A 20,763-nucleotide genomic window follows, 5' to 3' on the forward strand; every position below is an offset into this window, starting at 1 on the left:
GTATGTTACCATTGCAATGGTAACATACCACAAGGGTAATGTTATATGGAAGACAGAGAAGAACAAGGAGCCCCAGTAATTCTGGTGGACAGTTGCTTGTGGGTTGAAGGAGAGATTCTTACAGAGCACCGCACCTAAATTACATATTCCTATTCTGCTGCTGGTCATGCACCCACTGACCCAGGAAAGACTGAGTTTTACAAGAAGCCAATGAAAGAAAATACATAGTCTCTTATTTTCAGGTTTATGATAAGTCTACCACCTGAAGCAGTAGGGTTTAAATACAGGGAGAACAATAGGGTTTAAAAGCACACTAGTAGTGTAGTTTTGAGTTCACCACGGTGCAGACTCCTATGGAGTGGCTCTTGAGAGAGGTGAATTGGAGGCTGTATTTAACTTGTGCAAGCAGGAAGAATCCTCTATTGTTGACAGTGCTCATCTGAAAATGTTACCAAGTTTCATCTCAGTTTCGAAACATGAAACAGCTTGCACAAAGGTGGTGTGAACCAATCTACTGAATTCTCATGAGAATATAAGCAACCCAAGAAACAAAGGTGGAAGCAAATCTCAGAGGAGATAAAAATGATCCGAAAGGAGAGAATAAATGACTGACCTGCAATTAATGATTGGGTTGAGAGGAGCAATGTGAAAAGTATGTGCAGAACAAAGACAAAGTCATTCCCCAAATTGGAGTACAAACAACCTGATAGAGACAAAAAGTCAAAAGCAGCACATAAGCTTGATTTAGGAGTGGAGGCCAAGTTGGAGACATCCAGCACTAATGTGTCCTGAATTCTAGCAGATGTTAATGTAGTTCATGCTGCATTAGCCATTAGAATTTCTCGGGAAGGAGAATCTGGGAAACCTACAGTTGCCATTCTAACTAGAACATCATCACTGTGGTGGAAAGATTTCAGTCACAAATTGTAAACAAGAAGTACAGCTACATGGTAATGCAAGGAATGTACTGTAAGTAACCAAGGGAAATGGTTTTCACGCAAAAAAAAACCTGGGTTTTTTTCTAAGAAAGGGTTTCATTAACACGCTCTCCGAGTCAATCTGACACACCGGATCGATCCCCATCTCCGAATAGCAACAGGCAACAGCTGGTAAGTCGCTTAAATCCTGAATCATACTGGGGAAGAATATTTCCATTACCTGCCACTCAGAAAGAATTGAGGGAGAGAAGAGTCAAAAACTGTTAATCTTATAGGCATGAGGGGTCATATATGTGATAAAATGTGGTTACTCTCTCAGCCTTCTGGCAAAGAAGAAGCGGTGTAGACAGTTCAATCCTTTAGCTTCAGAAGGTGGGCTAGAGAGGCAGGTGGGTTCTCCTGGGAGAAGTAGTCAAGGTGAGGTTAGCAAGCGGATTTTTCAAAGGAATGGTGAACAGGACGTACATGAAATATTCACTGTCATTAGGTTAAGGAAGATAAGATACGGATGTCAGTTCCTTTCAGGTGCAGAAGACGGAGCATCAGAATTTATCTTTTCCATTTTTTTTTTTAGAGATAACAGGGAGGACACAATAAGCCCGTTTCTCTTTCAGGCCTAAGCAGACCAAGGCAAATGATACAGGCTGCTTCATTTCTGGTCTCAGTGGATGAATATTTATAGATGCAAGGGAGTTCTTCTTTGACCCCAGTTGGAAGGACACGACTGATAGATGTAAGCAAGTCTTTCTGTGACTCCAGTGATCACAGAGGAGAGATTCACCAATGTCGCTGTCTGGCATGAGTAGAATGCAGGTGCGGAAGATATAGCTGGTTCTGCTACCTCCGGTTAGTGATCAAGGAAAGGAGTGTTTCGTCTACATAAATCCAGTTGAGGGCAGATTTACAATCTTTTCTATGGATCTGTAGAGCAAACCTCCGCAGAGAAAGGTTTCCACTTTTCACATCACCTCTTTCTATAGCTATGCAGTGTTGAGTTAGAACTAGCATGAGACACTAAGAAGCTAAAGACTGAGGCACCTTTCCTTTTAAACTAAGACAGACTGCCTTTTCCCAACTTACAAGCCAAAAGACAATTCTGAACACTATTGCCATCTTTCTGTCTTGTCATGACACATGCATGTTTTTTAAATGTGTGACAGCAAATACAACCTCCCATTCAGCCTAATACTGGTGGAAGCATTATTGACTTTCCAAAACCTTGCTCTCACAGCTATCCAACCAAAATCTCAGTCCAATTATTTCATATGAGCAGCATAGCAAACCAAGATGGACAACAGTTATTTTTCATAACCACTGAGCATGCTGTTGCAAAGTGTCCCAATCAGGACACCCCCTTTCAGTTGGAATTTACATATCTGGAAGCAATGTGCATCACAACCCTTTGCAGTTGGAATAAACATATCTGGTGACACTACGTCATGGATAGAACTCAAGTTTCTTAAACCAGCCCTCAACGTATTTACCTTTGAACATTGACAATAGTCGTACAAAATAATGGTGTATTAGTGACTCAGAAAACTAAACCTAGTCCTGTTGTGGGTTTTTTTTTATCCTATCACATGGTAGATTGCCAGTGCAACTTTTTGTGGCGAGCTTCCTTACCATCAACCTTCTCACATGAATATCTACCAAAATGCAGCACCATCTTTTTCTAAACAAAGCCTATACAAACTTGTTCATAATACACATACCTGGTAGTAAGCTTTTTTAATCTCTTTCTGGCTGGCAGTGCGGGGAACCCCCAAAACCTGGTAGAAATCAGTTTTGGCGTAGGCAGATGAACTGGTGTGAAATGGAGCCAAATGAAGGTTAAAGAGGCAGCTTCCTAAATGTAAAAAAAAAAATAATAATAAATTAGCAGCTTCACAAGAATGTCAACCAAAAACAGACAAAAAAAATAAAGTGAGATCAGCGCACATGACCATAACTCTGCTTTTCGAAAGCCATATTGGACCAGCACTCAATTATACGATCTGCCCAGAGAAATGGCAAAGTGTACGAAAGTTGATAGCAGAATATTGAAAGCAGGCAAGCTCATTGAACTAGTTTTAAAATGCATAGTTTCACAGCAAATAAGGAAATATAGCAGTGGCCCCTGAAACAGAAGGAATATGAATCCCAGAGACAGATTACAGAGCAAAGATGCTGGTGTGTTAGTAAAGTGTGCTTCATGTATGTTAACTTGCTGTACCTCAGTAAAATATATTGCAAGTTGGGCACACAGACACCAACCAGGGATTTTAATTTTAGCAAACATAACCAAAAAAACATAATACGTTTCAGTCGTCGTATAGGGAATTGGAACTTAAGCTTTCTTTCACGCATCTACATTCACAAACACTGCAATTTAAAAATCTGTTTCCACCTAAAGGGGCTAGAAAAAAAAATCTGTCTCAACCAATTATCACCATCTCAGAGTTACATGGTTCAAAAAGCAAAGGTGTGGGTCCCATGAGGTTATATTACTATACTAAAGAGGCGACCAACCTTCTGGATTGTTTAAATGCAATATTGAATTGATTTCATTCGACCAGGGCATGATATTTTGTAACTAGAGTCCGTTACAGCTCAATAAACTGATTAAATAACCTTGTGAACCCTTAGAAGTACCGAGTATGGTTCCAATGGTTAAAGTGAGAACACTCCATATGGCTGCTGCTGAGATCCAATGTGCTGAAGACAAGAAGGAGAAATGACTGTACATGAAGCTCACTGGTCCAAGAGGACAGCCTTTTGACAGGTCCAGAGAAAAGCCTGGAAAAGGAGTACGTCGTGCATGGACTGGATTATGAGCTGTATAAAAATGTTTTGTGAACAAGTTTACGTAAAAGGGAGTAGGATAAGATTGACATGGTCCCTCTGAGGAGTGGTGTTTTGGCATGCTGGAACAGCACCAAGTTGGATTCCAGTCAACTGCCATGACCCAGGGACCATCAAGTAATTTAACTCAACGCAATTTTGGTCAACTATCACCTCTGTTGTGTCAGATGCCGGTTGTTTTGCCCTCGACAGTGGCATACTACATCAGAATTTACCTAGTTCACCCACTCTGGAAATCTGACAAAGGTGTAGAGTTACACAAAGGCAGCAACCTGTTTCAGTCAGAGTTCTTGCATCCGTGCTGCTTTGTGTATTCTACCGTCTGACAGTTCATCTTGCCTGTTCGCGGATTTTACATCAATGCCCCGAGGCCAATATTATGCATAGTACCTTTATTACCACTCAGGCAGCAGCAACAAAAAAAGGTTTGAATTAGAACACAAACACATTCCAGAACTCTGAACATGTATAATCCCAAAGAACCTGCAGCCATCTTCCTCTTTTGTTGCTGCTCAGGCATAAGATAAGTCCTTCTTTCTTAACTGACTTTTTTTTATAGTTGTGTATGATTTATGATGATATTTAAAATTTGATTATAGAAGAATGAATTTAAATGTCTTTTAATTAAAGAATTTTATTGTAGATTTCTAGTGGATTGATTTAGTTATGTGAATAGCGATTAATTGTTCAATTTTAATATGTTTTAAAAATGGAATAAAAGGTAGGTACAAGTATGAGTACAATATGTTAATTAATAAATAAACAAATGTATGAAGTATAAAATATTTCATTAGAGTTTATATTGGTTTTGATCAAAAACTAGGTTTTGTAATCCTGCAGGTACGTATATTTAATAAACAAGGGTTCTTATGAGGCTGTTTTGGTAGTTCGGGTTAGTTATTTAACATTAGAGATAAGGAAAGATTACCGTCTGTTTGTTGATGACGGTTGGTGTTGCCAGGGCAGCGCGTGTGGTTTTGCTTAGGCGCGCGTGACAGCGCTCGTGGGTTTAGAGCGCGTCATGCAGCGCGAGGCTTGTGGTGGATGAAAAACTGATTTGACGCGAGACCGGTTCTGAGCGAATAAAAGAACCTGTCCGCGTAATTGATTTTGGTAATTACGGGCCGCCGTACTCACGCTACGTACGGCGGCCATTTTAGGGGATTGGGAAACAATAGATTTGTTTCCAATTGTGCACGGACTGCCATATTTTGGGCTGGAAAAAAACGGTGTCAGTCAGATTGATGTTTAGAATCTGACAGACATCGGGTGGCAGTTCAGAGTGAAGTTGATTGTAGGTGAAGGTATCGAGTTACATAGAAGAAAGGTGTTTTGTTATTTAGGAATTTTTTTATTTCATAAGAAGAGGGGTTTGTTTAGGTGTTTGATTACTTGGTGTAAGAATAGGTTTTGTCTGGTGAGGAAAATATAAATAAAATTGAGATGGAAGGATCTGAGGGATCTTTTGAGGAGAGAATGAAGGTTTACGTGGAGAAAATGTTTGGTGAAATGGCAGCGTCCATGGATAAGAAAATAGAGAGTACAATAGAAAAGAGTGTGCAAAAAAGACAAAGAGCTTGTGATGAGGAGAATTTTTGGACTACTGAAGAGGTAGAGATGGGGGCTGGTACATCCGGTCAAGGAAAGAAGGGTCAAAAGAGGAGAAGCATGGAGGTAATAAAGAAAAGAGGAGAACGTAAGGTTCTCAGAGAGGACGCTATAAAGGCGAGAAAGAGCGCAAAAAAGGTACAGAAAATGAAACAGTTGCATGTGATACTAGCTCAAGTGGTGACATGGAGTTAACATGTAGCTCTAATTAAGAGGACTCAGATGTGGAGGAGGTTCCCCTAAAAAAGAGGAAGTTAATGGAAAAATACATTAAAGTTGAAGAAAATGAAATATAGGATCCTCAAGGGGAGGAGATGTTTGACCCTTTGCTCATACAGCATCCATTATCGCCCCAATGGACACCGGTGGAACATGTTGCGAAGTATGTTCGCTTTTGGATGAGGAGAGAGATTCCAAAGGAGGTGAGGATACGCATGCGTAGTGAGTGTCCAAGACCATGCTTAGAAAGTAAAGTGGCCTACACTCCGGAGCTGGATCAGAGGATGCTGGCTTTCATTAACAAAACTGGAAAGGATCCAAGAAGGGGTCTTGAGAAAGGTTTAAAAGGGTGCCAGGATAGGTTATTGGACATTTTGAGCCCTTTAACAAAGATTTTTGATATATGCGAACAGGCGCATACGAATACCATCGGGATTGACGTGGCGGAGTTACGCCAATGGATACAAAGGGCTATACGCCTATTAGGAAATGCAAATACTTCCTTGAGTATTGAGAGAAGGAAATCAATCCTGTAAGATTGATCCGAAGCTGGTGGATTTGGCTAGCAAGGAGCCTGGTGAAAAGTGTGAAGGTTTATTATTTGGGGACGACTTTGTTAAGGACATGTTCCGTTATGTAAATACCTTCAGTTCACTTGAAAAGGCACAGAAGGATATTAGGCGTGTTTTTGGAGTGGCCGGGAGAATGCGGGGTTGTTTTCCCGGCCGAGGGCAAGGTACGTCAAGAGGCAATTTTGGCAGAGGAAGACCCTACAATGCAGGTTATGGTTCAGGATTTTATGGATCCAGAGGAGGACACGGGAATTTTTTTCCTCAGAGACAAAGAGGCAGAGGAAGAGGCATGTGCTCTGAGCGGAGAACAAGAGGGGCCTCAGGTAAGAAATTTACAAGACCCTACTTCTATCCGAAATAAAGTTGGGCGGCAGACTAGCCCTATTTGTTTCGAGATGGGAGGAAATTACAAGAGATCCATGGGCTTAAGGTTTTCAAGGGAAATGGAGGATTTAGTGACAAGAGAAATAGATGCTCTCAAGGAGAAAAGAGCTATAGAGGAAGCGATGATAGTAGAAGGTGGATTCATAAGCAATATATTTTTAGTGGAAAAGGAGAAAAAGATGCATCCAGTGATAAACTTGAAGGAGTTGAACGATTGGGTAATGTACAATCATTTCAAAATGGAAGGGATCCATATGTTAAGAGATCTATTCAGGAAAGGAGATTGGTTAACGAGGTTGGATCTGAAGGATGCCTATTTGACGATTCCAATGTGCAGGGAACAGAGGGATTATTTACAGTTCAGATGGAAAGGCAGGTTATGGCAGTTCAAGAGCCTCCCATTTGGTTTGACGTCGGCTCCTTGGTGTTTCACGAAGGTGATGCGTCCAGTTGCAGCTTGGTTGAGAGGAATTCGGTTAATTGTATACCTGGGCGACTTATTGATTATGGCAGAAGAGAAGGATCTTGCGAGGGAACAGACAGAATTTGCAATATGGGTGATAGAGGATTTCGGTTTTGTGGTGAACAGGGAGAAGTCTTGTGTGGTTCCCCAGCAGGAGATTCAGTGTTTAGGTTTTCAGATATGGACATTGGAATGTGTGTTGAAATTACCAATGTTGAAAGTGAAAACAATCAGGAAGGAGGTGAAGAGAGTATTGGATTCGGATTGGGTTACTTTGAGACAGTTGGCTCGGCTGTTGGGTCTGTTGTCTGCGTCTATTCAGGCGATTTTTCCAGCTCCTCTTCAATACAGAGCATTGCAGAGATTGAAAGGGTATCATCTGAGGAAGGGAGCAAGGCATTCTAAGAGGATATGGTTGGATCAGGATTCAAGGGAGGAATTGGATTGGTGGATGATGAATCTGTATGCATGGAATGGCAAGGCGATTTTTGGAGAAATTCCAGAGGTGGAAATAGAGTCGGACGCGAGTCTTCATGGATGGGGAGCAAGATGTGGCTTGGTGTCAACAGGGGGAAAATGGTCAAAGGAGGAGTCTCAGATGCATATAAATTGTCTGGAGCTGCTGGCTGGGTCTTTTGCAGTGAAAAGTTTTATGAAGGATCGGATGAAGTGTTGTGTTCTATTGAAGATGGACAACCTGTCAGCAGTGAGGTATGTGAACAAGTTAGGGGGTCCTCGATCGAAGGGTCTAGCGAACTTGGCGAAGGATTTTTGAAATTTTTGCTTGGCGAAGGAGATGATTGTTCAGGCTCAGTATATTCCAGGACTGAGCAACGTAGAAGCGGATTGGTTTTCAAGGTATCTGAAAGATGTGAGCAATTGGAAATTGGACAGGGCAGTATTCAAGAGTTTGGAGAGGAAATGGGGTCCTTTTCGGGTAGATTTGTTTCGGACAGGTTGAATTGACAGATAAGAGAGTTTTACAGCTGGAAACCGGATCCGGAGGCAGTAGGGATAGATGCTTTTCTACAGGATTGGAGGCTAGGAAGGAATTATGCCTTTCCCCCATTCTCATTGATACAGAGAGTTCTAATGAAAGTCAGGAGAGAGAAGGCGGAGTTGATGTTGATAACTCCATTTTGGAAATCCCAAGTGAGGTTTCCAGATGTGATGGAGTTGTTGGTGGAGGATCCTGTCTTGCTACCGGATATAAGGGAAATTATTCTGGATCCGTTGGAGAATGTTCACGACCTGGTGGGAAAAGGTCAACTAAGACTAATGGCATGGCTGATTTCAGGAGAGTATGGCAAATACATGGATTATCGGAGGAGGCTGAGAGTCTCATCACAAAGTCATGGTCAAAGGGAACGACAAAAGTGTATAAGTCAGCATGGAGAAGATGGTCTAGTTGGTGTTTTAAAAGAGATTTGGATCTCATACCAGCATCTGTGGTAGATGTGGTGAATTTTTTTATGATTTTGTTTGAGAAAGGTCTGGCTTATAATTCTGTGAATATTAGCAGGTCGTCAATTTCAGCAGGTCATGTTTTGGTTGATGGTCTTCCTATTGGTCAACATGCACTAGTTAAAAGGTTGATTAAAAGTGTGCGTATAGTTTTACCTCCTAAAGCAAAATATGGTTCTCTTTGGGATGTTTCTTTGGTTTCAAAGGAGTTAGATAGTTGGGGTGAAAATGAGTTTTTGGAGAATACATTTTTGTCGTGGAAACTTTCTATGTTGTTATGTTTGGTTTCTTGTAAAAGGGTTTCAGATATTAGTGCTTTGGAGGTGGATTCTAGGTTTTTCCAACCGGAAGGTGTTTGTTTTGAGTTACAAAGGAGAACAAAGACTATGTCAAGGACTATTTTTTATCCACAGTTTGTTGAGAATAAAAGGTTGTGTGTGGTCAATTGTTTGAAAGAATATGAGAAAAGAACGTTTGAATTGAGGCCAAGTGGTTGTACTCAGTTGTTGATTTCTTTGAGGAAACCTTTTAAGGCTGTCTCATCTCCTACTTTAGCAAGGTGGGTGAGAGAGGTGATGTTAAAGGCTGGAATGGATACTAGTGTATTTGGAGCACATTCTGTGAGGGGAGCCATGGCAAGTAAGGCTTTTTTGAGAGGCTTTAGTTTAAGTGGTATTATGAAGGCTGCTGATTGGAGCTGTAAGTCCACTTTTAAGAGATTTTATTTTAAACCAGTGGAGAATGTGATGAATAGTGTTGTTGATGAACTTTGAACATGCATAATATTAGCCTCCGGGCCTTGATGTAAAATGCAGATTTTCAACATCTTGTAATGAGTAGAAAATCATGATTTTAATAAAGGCACGGAGGCTAATATTATCCCTCCACTCTTCCCGCCCAAGTTATAACGTTTTGATTTTGTTTCTAATTCAGGTTAAAGAAGAAATTTGTCTTTGAGAAGTTGGAGAATTGGAGGATTGGATTCCTATAAGAAGAATTTGGGATTTGTTCAGAAAAAGAGACTTTGGTTTTCATTTATGTTCGCAGCGCACAAAAGAGGAAGATGGCTGCAGGTTCTTTGGGAATATACATGTACAGAGTTCTGGAATGTGTTTGTGTTCTAATTCTAACCTTTTTTTGTTGCTGCTGCCTGAGTTGTAATAAAGGTACTATGCATAATATTAGCCTCCGTGCCTTTATTAAAATCATGATTTTCTACTCATTACAAAAAGTTGAAAATCTGCATTTCACACTCAGACCCCACCAGGCTTAGTATCCATTCAGCATACTTAAACTAATTTTCTCTCTCTGTATTAAACACCTTGACCATGAAAAACAGCAGTATAAAAGCAGCTTATTATCATTAGAGATGGCAAACTCAAGTGTCACTCCTTTATGCCCCAAGTTAAAAATGCTATCTTGTGCATTGCTTTATACTAGACTCGGGCATGCTGAACTCTCTATTCATGGGGCAGTCAGTGATTCATTGTCCCCCCACTAAACTGTATTGTTGCATGTCTCTGTGTGCTTTTATACTTTTGTTTAGGCATCAAAGGTCTTTCTATGCATTCAAGTTAACAGTTACTATATCTGTAGTGCATGGATGGGAGAAGGGTGTTGGTTAAAGGGCTATATTTTAGTACAGAGCTTTGGTGCCATGTGTGATGCCCAGTGTGCTCCACCTCCAAATGCTCCTGTGGATCTACAGACTATACTGTCAATGCAATATAAAAGAACATGCGATGGTGGACAGTGCAGCAGGCAGCCTTACGTATCGCATAATATCTCATAGTAGACTGCAACAGCAAGAAATCTTTAAGAGGACATCAGTCTGTGGCCAGTGGAACAGCATCCTTTTGTCTGAATACAGTGCATGTGGGCATATGCATGCGGTCAGCTGAAATGCAGATTCATGTTAGCATGTACAGTTGTGATGAATGCAGTCCGAAGAACTGTCAGTATATACAGTATCAATGTTTGTATATATGTAATCTTAGTGAGGAAATCAGTTGGATGTCAATGGAAGTGCAACGTTACAGCCCCACTGACGCAGCAGAATAATGCCATTAGCACATCTGTTTTTCTTCAGTGGATCTGCAGACCAACTTTTCAGTGCAATGTCTGAGAGCGATATGATGGTTGACAGTTCTAGTGGCAGTCTTACAGCTTCTTATAATCTCTAAGAAGTTGAACTCCAGTATTCCAATGCATTAAATATCTAAGAGGATATATGTATGCGGCCAGTGGAACTGCAGTCTTTAGTCTGAGTCCACAGTTCAAGAAGGCATATGCATGCTACCATCTGAAATTAAGATTTATGTTTGTATCTATTGTTTTGCTGACATCTGCTGTCAGAAAAACTGTCCGTTTGTTACATATTCTCTACATATGAGCGTGTATCTATGTAGTCTCTGAGAGGACATTGGTTGGATGCCAATGCAACTTCAACGTTACATCTCTATATTCTGGACAAGGTTAATTTTCCTGCCTGCAGTGGACAAGTACCTTAGTCTTTGACCACATCCTTTGTCCAGTACCTTTGCCGAGTGCCCACTGTAAGTCACTTTCAGTAAAATACTCTTGCAAGCAGTGCATACAAGGTGGAGCATTAATTCACACTTGTGTCTACCAGTTTACTAAACTCCTGCAGCGTCTGTGTCTATGCAGCACATGCTACGTCCTTCAACCTCTTCCTGCACACAGTAGCCCTAATCACAGTGCTTGCAGAAAACAAGGTGTGAAACTGGCCATGCTCTGTGTGCCTAATGCCCCTAAAATATGTTCTCCCCTCAAAACATTCCTATGGAAATTTCAAGAGAAAATACTATTTGTGAGTGCTGCTTATTTTATTTTTATACAGAGTTTATATAGCGCGAACTTGATCCGAAGGTATCTGGTATCAGAGCGCTTTACACACGATACCAGTTGCGTTACATGAGGACACATTCATTTTTGTTAGGCACGGGGAGATTACATGATTTGCCCAGAATCACAGGAGGTTGCGCGTCCTTGCAGAGACTCGAACTCGGTTCCTCAGATTTGAGGTCGACCGCCCTAGCCATTAGGACAATTCCTCTCCCCAATGCCTCTTATAATTTTGTCACTTTCTCTTGACCTATCTGTATGAAATTTTCAAGATCAAAATGAAATGAAACAGTTTATTAGAAAGGTTTGTGCAGACTTGTCATACTGCGAAAACGATACATAACTGCACCAGTAATTAATTAGGGCCAGAGTTATGACACAGGTAAAAGTGATATTGGGCAATGCCTCCAGTCTCTAAATGTGGCAAAGATTAAATAATGGCCTCATCTGCTTGTTAAGCAAAGCTATATTTGCATGTACTGAGCCATTTTGAAGTAGGGCAGGAGGGTACTGTGTAACACTCTGAAGGATCACCACACTGCTCCACCGAGGAACAGACTGCCCACCTGATCAATCAACCTGCTAGGCTCCAGATTTTTTCCATAACTTGGGGATTCATGGCGATTCCCAAACAGACTTTTGAAGATTATAATTTCAGTTTGACTAATTAATCTCATTACAGCGCAAGTATTATTTTTCATTCGTGGCATGTGTGGCTCTGAATACGTAGGCTCTGCAAAAACTGTAAAGTAGGTCCTCTCCAAAGCAGTAGCTAGTAAGCAGAGGATGTTTTTTTAAAACAGTTTTCCAAGGATAGCTTGGCAAACTAGAGCTTGCTTAAGTGAAATAATGTCTACACAATAATGCTTGGTAAAAGAGTGTGGCGCTGAACAAGTAGCAGTTTTGAGGACATCTGCTCAAGGATCATTACCTAGAAAAGCTAAAGTGCATATGAAGTGGGCTTTCAGAGGTACAGGGGGTGTGCAGTTGATATTAGCATAGCAACTCTTAATGATCCATCTCTCAATGCCTGCTTTAGAGACTCAGCAAACCCAATGGAATTTGAATATGCTACAAAGAGTTGATTGGACTTCCTAATTCACTTAGTCCTACCAATTAGTAAATGGGTGCCCTTTTAACATCTAAGCTGTAAAAGGCCCTTTCCGCTACAGACCTGGTTGCAAGAAAAAGACAAGCAGCTCAATGATCTGGCTCATGTGAAAAGGTGAGACAACTTTTGGCACAAAAATGTGGGTTTTTGCCAAGGACTCCCCTATCCTTATACACCTACAGGAATCTTCCCTGCATTGTAAGAGCCTGAAGCCCACTAATGCATAGGAAGGAGGCGATTGCTATTAAGAAGGGCACCTTCCAAGAAAGGATTGTGATAAATTGAGCATAGGGCTGGAAAGGAGGGCTCATAAGTCTTGTGAACACCACATTCAGGTTCCATATAGGGGCAGCAAGTGTTTTCAGAAGGATTACCCTCTTAAGGCACTCCATGAAGCTCTTCATGACCAGGACTTTGAAAAGGGAAGAGTGTTGTCAAATGTGTAAGCATGCTGCAACTGCAGTTAAGTGTAAGCCTACAGAAGTGTAGGCAAGGCTTGCGCGCTTATTGGTGTAAGAGGTAACAGACAATCTCCTGCACAGAGACCTTAAAAGGAGTCTAACTATCTGAGACACAGAAGTGATTGAATCATTCCCATTTAGCTGCCTAAAAAGGAGCAAGTAGAGGCAAGTAAGCATGCACTTTTCTAAAAGTTTGAGATAACCATACTCTAGGAACTCCGGTACCAGATCACTAGGTTAAACTATCTGAGATCGGGTGTCTGACCTGACCTCCACCCGGAGTAAAAAATTCCGGCCTCAGGAGAAGGCTACTTTTTTTTTTTTTTTTTTAAACCTTTATTTTGATCAGTAGAGGTTACACAGCTTTGTCGCCTACAACTAAAAAAAAAAAAAAAAAGTGGAGAAGTGTGGCTCACTGGTTAGAGGAGGCAGACCTGGAAGCAGAAGGCAGCCCGGGACCAGGGTTCAATTCCCGGCTCGGCGGGGTCTTGAGTCCTAAAATGTCCATGGACTCGACAATTCTCGCTCCGGTGCCTACTTGATTCACGGGTTCACACTCTGCGACTCTGGGCAATAGCTTGCTTAATCTCCACAACGGCCCCTCGCGGCGGGATGCCTGGCTTTCACCTTGCGGATACCCTGCCGGGGTTATCTCACAGGGGAATACCAGGACGGGTTCCCTAAGCAAGCGCTTAGAAACCGCTTGATGATTTGCGCTATATAAATTCCTGTACATTTACATTTACATTTACAACCTGCATGATCAGGCCGGCAGCCACTGCATCATCTTGGGAGAGTACCATACCTTAAGGGGATATTAGACTGACACAGCAAGCCGCCTACAACCCCTCAGGGCCGGCCGCGAAAAAAGGGCTATTGGGAGCAGTGTAAGGAAGCATTTGCAAAGTACAGAGAATAACAATGGATATAGGAAATAGAATGCCTGAGGTTTCACAATTTTTTCAGTTTTTCTACCCTTCTATACCAACTAAATCAACATAACCTTAACCAAAAATATCCAACAAACTCAGCGGCCTGTATTAGGCTGTTTTCCTATCTATAAACCATCCCATTAGCTGCAGCCTAAGCTGCTGTGTGAGTATGGGGACGGGTTAGGTGCAGTGGGTACTACTGTGTGCTACGTGCATGGCAAGTGGGTCACAGGGCACGTGTATAATCAGCTAGGTGGTTCTGAATACTAGGACTGCCACGGGGTGCAATTCGCAGGTGAGAGTGGAATGCAGGTTCCAAATTGCGCGGACGGGCTACTCTACTCTGGAAGCACAAGACAGGAGTCTCAGTGTGCAGGGACACAGGAGGGGTTGTGTACGGAAGGTGCGGTGCTTGTAGTGGAGAGGGAAACATCGTGTACGACCCCTTAGGAGTGAAGTGCTGTGTCTGGTGTCGCAGGAATAGTCGCACGTCCTGGCTCATCGTCATCCGACTGAGAGTCGGTTTGTAGTCGTTGAAGGTACGCAGTAAGCGGACCCCAGATGTCCTTGGGTCTCGACTTGTGTGGAAGTAATTCCGTGTAGTTGTGCAGCTGGTCTTGCCATGTAGTCTTGACGAGGAGAAGGCTACTTGCCACACAAGCCACAACTTGCAATACGCCAGAAAAGGTGACCAATCATGCAAGTTCAAACTTGTATCTACTTTGGTGTGCTCCACAGCCAAGTCAATTGCAGCAAAATGCTATTTTAATGTACTTTCGCTGTTGCCACAAATGGACATTCATCTATCACTGACACACCCAATCGCTGACCGACCACCACCCAATCCCCTATATTTGTCAATGGATAGTAACCAATTTGTCACATATCTCCCTACACTCTACAGATCCAGAGTTCTCAACTCTCCGGTGTATTTTGGGGTGTGTAGTGATAGTCGTCCCATTGTAAAATCAGGATTCCAAGATCTAGACTGAAAAACAAAGACCTAGCTTTGGCCATGTCCATACTGGCGCATGGGAAAGGGGAGCTCTGGGGACCATAGTTATAGTCTTGAGGATCCTCGTGGTTTTTAATGTACCCCCTTCAGCGTATCACAGTGGCGGCTGGTCCATAGGGGCGCCGGGGCAGCGCCCCGCAAAAGAAACTGCTCTCTGCAGTTCCGGCCAGCAACAGGAATGTATGCAGACGAATTGCTTTCACAATTCGTCTGTTTACATTTCCAGGCCGGCCTGTGCTTCACTTGTGAAAGTGCGCTTGTCAACGCACAGCGCACGCAGGTAAGCCGCTAGAGCAGGAGTCCAGAAGATGGGCCATCTGACTGCGCATGTGAGTGAGGAGCGTTGTCCCTCACTCACATTCACGACCCATTAGGTATGCTGCGCATGCCTAGTTTAGTGCAGGCGTCTAAAGATAGGCTCATGTTGGGGCGGTGACGTGTTTTTTGTAATGTCGCCCCATGCCCTATCAAATGCCAGCCGCCCAGCCCCCCGTCGCATCCAATCTCCTGATTTGGCACTGCAGTTAGTTTCCTGTTGAGCGGAGAGAAGTTAGTTCGCGGAACCGGAGGAGATGCATGGTAAGTTCTATTCATTAAATTAACTCTCGCCCCTTCATGCCAGCCGCGACGGGTCAGACAGTCATTTGCATATGCTTAGGCTGTGAAACGCATGTGGGTGCACACAAGGTACGATTTGTGGCGAGTCGACATACAGTAATACTCCAAGATTAAACGTAAGTGCTGCCACCTTTTCCTGACTGCTGTGAATTAATAAACGCTGCATCCTAGACGCCACATTTTCACTGTAACAATGATGAGGTTTTATGGGTGACCACTGACCAGAGAGGTTTCAGAGGATTGGTTTCACATTGGTTTCCGGGTTATTTAACACAGTTAATAATTCTTGCAATGGCAAAAGTCGGTGCTGCGGCACCCATTCACTTTGTTTACTTACGATAACCTTCACAGCAAAAACGGTTTATGAACTTATTACTGGGGCTCTGCAAAAATACGGCGACCTTACATTTTAAGAGCTTGTCTGTTTTTTATGTGGAGTGGAGAAGTGTGGCTGACTGGTTAGAGGAGGCAGACCCGGATGCTGAGATCAGACCCGGGACCAGGGTTCAATTCCCGACGCGGCAGGGTCTTGAGCCCAAAATGTCCACGGACTCGGTAATTCTCGCTTCGGTGCCTACTCGAATCACAGGTTCACACTCTGCAACTCTGGGCATTAGCTTGCTTAATCTCCACTACGGCCCCCCCCGCGGCAGGATGTCTGGCTTTCACCTTGGGGATACCCAGTAGGGGCTATCTCACAGGGAAAAACCAGGACGGGTTCCCGATGCAAAGCGCTTTGAGACCTGACGGTGATATTGCGCTATATAAAAACCTATCCATCCATCCATCCATCCATCCATCCTGATAAAATATGAAATATAATCTTCAGCTTGTATCATTAATATGCTACTTTAGGGGTATAAAAGAACGAGGTTGTGAGGCCCACTGAGTTATCACCAACGTAGAGAGAGAGAGACGGGGCACCAGACAGATACTCAGAAAGACAGTGAAATCGACAGAATGACAAAGTAAGGAATAAACAGGCTAACAGAGATAGAAAAGCAGACACACCTAGAGTAAAATACAAGCAACCAGTAAGATACAGGCAGGTATACGGAGTGGAATGGAAAAAGACAAACCAAGACAGAAACGTAACATTGGCAGAATGACTTTTAGAGAAAGAAAAATGGGAACAGTGACAGGCAGGACAGCCAGTACAGATAGAACAGTTAAGCATACGTTGATTCGTTCTGCATACGCCCACCACTTTCAAATTCCACCAGCCACCACTGGCGTATCAGTAGATGTTAATTTACTTTGCGTGTAGAAACGGAATTTAAGAAATTACATCTTTTTTTAAGGAAATTTTTAGATCAGATACAGTAATTATTAACTATGTGATTTAAAGATTATGCTCATATTCGGAAGTGTACCCATGAGTCTACCCGCAAAGATGCCGGTGTCTTGCATGTCATGGTTTTAGAATTCTATAACTTTAGAAGTTTCGTTTGACATTTTCCAATACTTACATTGTGTGATGTTTTATACTTTTTTATTGCAATCTTGATTAAAACAATACGTTTTATACCTCCCGAGTCTCATTCTTTACAATGTAAATCAGTTCATGGAGATATTCTTGTTCTGGGACACATTTTTGTGAATGCACTTCCCTGTGTTATCACAGCTGCAGAACAGAAATCCTCCTGAGCAAAGTATAACAACGAGAAGATTCGGTTACCAGATCACCAAAGTGCACTCTGGCTTCCAGTCCTGCGCTTTAATTTAACAAATTTGTGTATTCTGGGAAGCGCAGTTTAGTTCGCAATAAATGCGTCAGTAAGACAAACGTATAAAGATTTGTGAAATAAAAAACTTACATATCACTTGAGTATATCGCCCACAGTCAACTGTACTGTAAACCGTCAAAATAAATCCCACGCTGTCCCAAAGGTCAATACCGGCCCATACACTTCGCCTTGCTGTCATGCACATAGACCAGGGTCATTGCACCTACGCTCTTACCTCTTAGTTTCTCGGTTGTAACTCCTCCTTGGGCTGTGAGAGCAAGGACTGCCCGCGGGCCCCGCCCCGTTTCCCCCAGGCGCTGCAGGGCACGGCTCCACAGGCCCCGGGACACAGTGACCGACAGCCAACGTGAGGAGCACCGAGCCGCCATGTCTGCCGGGCACAGGAAGGCACTGCGCAGAATCGGGGGGCGTGGCAACGACGTCGCACTGCGCAGGTGCGAGTCACAATGCTGTCTGTTTACTTCAGCAGCGGCTTCGATTGAGCCCTGAGGCCAGCAGAGTAGTGTAGATAGAAGTAGGGAACGTCATATCATTATTCCGACTCCATCCCTCTAAGACTTTGGGGGGCTTGTAACTTCCACCTAAAATTCTGCAAGAGTCATGTTAATTATAGTACTAATTCCATTTCTCAAAATATTTTTGCAAAAATTAAAAGTATTAACATTCTGTAAAATAGGGTAGAAATGTTCTAACGTATCAGAAATGTTCTAACCGTAGCCTCTCTGCGAAAGCACACGGGCTGCTTGGCCCGATGGTGCAGCTGAAGGAAGAAGCTAAGAATACCGAGAAGCTCTGGAAGAAGAGAGTGTGGAAGCCATTGTAGAATGGGATCAGCCATACGTACAGCTTTTAAAACTACCAAAGCACTCATGAGTAAGAACAGCTACCGGGAAATGTAGTTTTTTTTTCTTTTCGTCATGGTAGGCTGCTGAAGCGGTCTACCAAATAACTAGAGTGCTACTTTGATTGCAGAACCTTGCATCTCCTGGCATCTTGTTTCGAGCTATACGTTTTCTGGACCTTCACTTGCTCTGCTGGCAATATTTGTAGAAGTACAGAAGCCGAAAACGTTATTTATTTTTCATTATGTCAGAAATACAATTTAAAGTGTCAAAACCTTTTAAAATTGTTAACTGTTTTGTTATCTGTTAGCGTTTGTATCTTGTTTTACAATAATTATTCACTTTTATAGGCCCGTCTCTGTTAAAAATACCAAAGACGAAGTTTAGGGTCCATGAAACCGATTATAGTTTTATCAACTGTTATTTTTATCGGCTAGTCTGCATAATTCACAACATATGAAATTTCCTAGTAATTGAAATGAAAACTGGGAGGTTGATTGGTGGACTTGCAACGTTAAAAAATAGAAATAATATCATTTCCTGGTACCATTTGCAATCTCCCTCCCAAAACAGAAGGTGCTAGATCCCTCCCCCCTCAACTACCCCAGGCGTAATTGGGCCAGGTTCTCTTTACCTGACTTCAACGAAGCCCTTATAGCAGAGGGCCCCCCTGGGGGTGACGACGCGGATACGGCAAACAAACTGCTCAACGCTCGTATTACTGCGGCCCTTGACCTCACGGCCCCCTTGGGCCACTCAAAGGGGGATGGTCGCAAACAAAGAACGGCACCCTGGTTCAACAAGGAACTACGGAGTGCCAAGAAGAACTGTAAACGGGCAGAAAGGCAGTGGCGGTCAGCCTATGACAGCCTAGTAAGAGAAAAATATCTCATTAACAGACGACTATACCACAATCTAATCAAAAAAGCTAAAACGGACTACTATGCCACTAGAATTATGGATGCTGAAAATTCAGCCAAGGAATTATTCTGTGTCTACAAATCCCTGGCTGTCCCCCAGTCCTCGACAGAACTAGAGGACCGATCAGTCACAGCATGCAATCGCATTGCTGAGTATTTCAGCGACAAAGTTTCCAAAATCTATTCAGCATTCCCTATCCTACCGGTGGCAGGAGGGGAGATTAAAATCCATGACAGAGAGGATGAGGGACAAAATGTGTTGCTTAAATTCTCCACTCCACCAGGAGAAGACCTGATCAGAATTTGTAAATCAGTAAAGTCAGGTTCCCCACGGGACCCATCATCTCCCAAACGGTTGGGCGATAGCTTGACGACACTCGAACCATACATTAGGCATCTGCTGGATACTTCTTTTAACTCCAGCAGTTTGCCTATGGAATGGAAACAAGCTGTGGTGCTTCCCCTCCGCAAGAAGCCCAATATCAGCTTCGATAAGCTGGAGAATCTGCGTCCCATCTCCCTTCTACCCTACTTCTCCAAAGTGGCAGAGAAGGTGGCCAACTTGCAATTAATGCAATTTGTGGAGAACACGAGCCTCCTACACCCTACCCAGTTTGGATTCCGGCCCCGACACTCAACGGAGTCGGCTCTCCTCATGGCAACCGAAACCATCAGGCAGGGTGTTGACGAGGGCCACACCATGGCCCTGATCCTATTAGACCTGAGCGCCGCGTTCGACACTGTAGCTCATTCCATCCTGCTACAGTGTCTGAACAATGGAGGGGTAGGAGGCGCAGCTCTAAAATGGATCCAGTCGTTTCTATCCGGACGTGGTTTCCAAGTCAGACTGGGTGACTGTTACTCAGAGCGAGTGGCCCTCGATCAGGGGGTCCCGCAGGGCTCGTCTCTGAGCCCGACACTTTTTAATCTTTATGTTGCGCCGGTTGCCACTATAGTGGAAAGTCACGGCCTGCGCATGGTATCGTACGCTGACGATACACAACTCGTCATCTCCCTATCGCGAGCGCCCGGTCTGTCGGCAGACATCTTCAGAGCATGCATGCAAGATCTTGCTGCCTGGATGTCTGCCAACTGTCTCAAGCTCAACGGAGGCAAGACTGAGGTGCTGGTGGTGGGGGGAGACCAAGCAGCCTGGACATCAGAGTGGTGGCCACCCTGCCTAGGACCCACACCAGTCCCATGCCAGGAGGCAAGGAATCTCGGTGTTTGGTTCGACTCTAAACTCACTTTCGGACCTCAGGTCAACCGTGTGATCGGCTCGTGCTTTGGGACCCTCAAGACCCTTAGGAAGGTCTTGGAGTTCATTCCCATCAAAGCCCGCCAAACACTTGTGCACGCCTTAGTCACCTCCAAAATGGACTATGGCAACCTGCTCTACTTGGGGACCCTCGAGAAGAACTTAAACCGTCTGCAGGTCTTACAAAATGCCGCAGCCCGGCTGGTCCTCAGACGGCCTAGAAGATCAGCCTCAAAATCCGCGCTTCAAGCACTCCACTGGCTCCCGGTGAGAAACAGGGTGAAATTCAAAGCACTCTGCACGTGCCACCGGATCATCTCTCCCCTTGCAAGACCTTCTGACACAATATGAGCCTGTGCGTTCCCTCAGATCATCTGGCACGCGACGCCTGGCCATTCCTAAGGTGTCCAAAGCCAGGATGGGTGGCAGGTCCTTTAGGTACCTGGCAGCGTCCAGTTGGAATGAACTCCCTGTGGCGCTCCGCCTGGAACCCTCAGAGGCCAC

General features: G+C 43.5%; 1 protein-coding gene across 2 annotated transcripts in view; it reads right to left on the reverse strand.

The window, feature by feature from the left end:
* The window catches only part of DNAJA3 (DnaJ heat shock protein family (Hsp40) member A3), a 264,697-nt gene extending 247,021 nt beyond the window's left edge, over positions 1 to 17,676 (reverse strand). The window contains exons 1-2 of one of the 2 annotated variants that reach the window (XM_078663123.1): positions 17,454 to 17,676; positions 2,651 to 2,784 (exon numbers count right to left, since the gene is read on the reverse strand). In XM_078663123.1, coding sequence (XP_078519249.1) covers positions 2,651 to 2,784; positions 17,454 to 17,607 — 288 coding nt within the window. In that variant the 5' untranslated portion in view covers positions 17,608 to 17,676. The remainder of the gene's footprint in view (positions 1 to 2,650; positions 2,785 to 17,453) is intronic. The other variant, XM_078663124.1, reaches the window with a different exon arrangement.
* Positions 17,677 to 20,763: the final 3,087 nt, after the last annotated feature.

Source organism: Lissotriton helveticus, chromosome 10 (assembly GCF_964261635.1).
Source record: "Lissotriton helveticus chromosome 10, aLisHel1.1, whole genome shotgun sequence".
Lineage (NCBI taxonomy): Eukaryota > Metazoa > Chordata > Amphibia > Caudata > Salamandridae > Lissotriton > Lissotriton helveticus.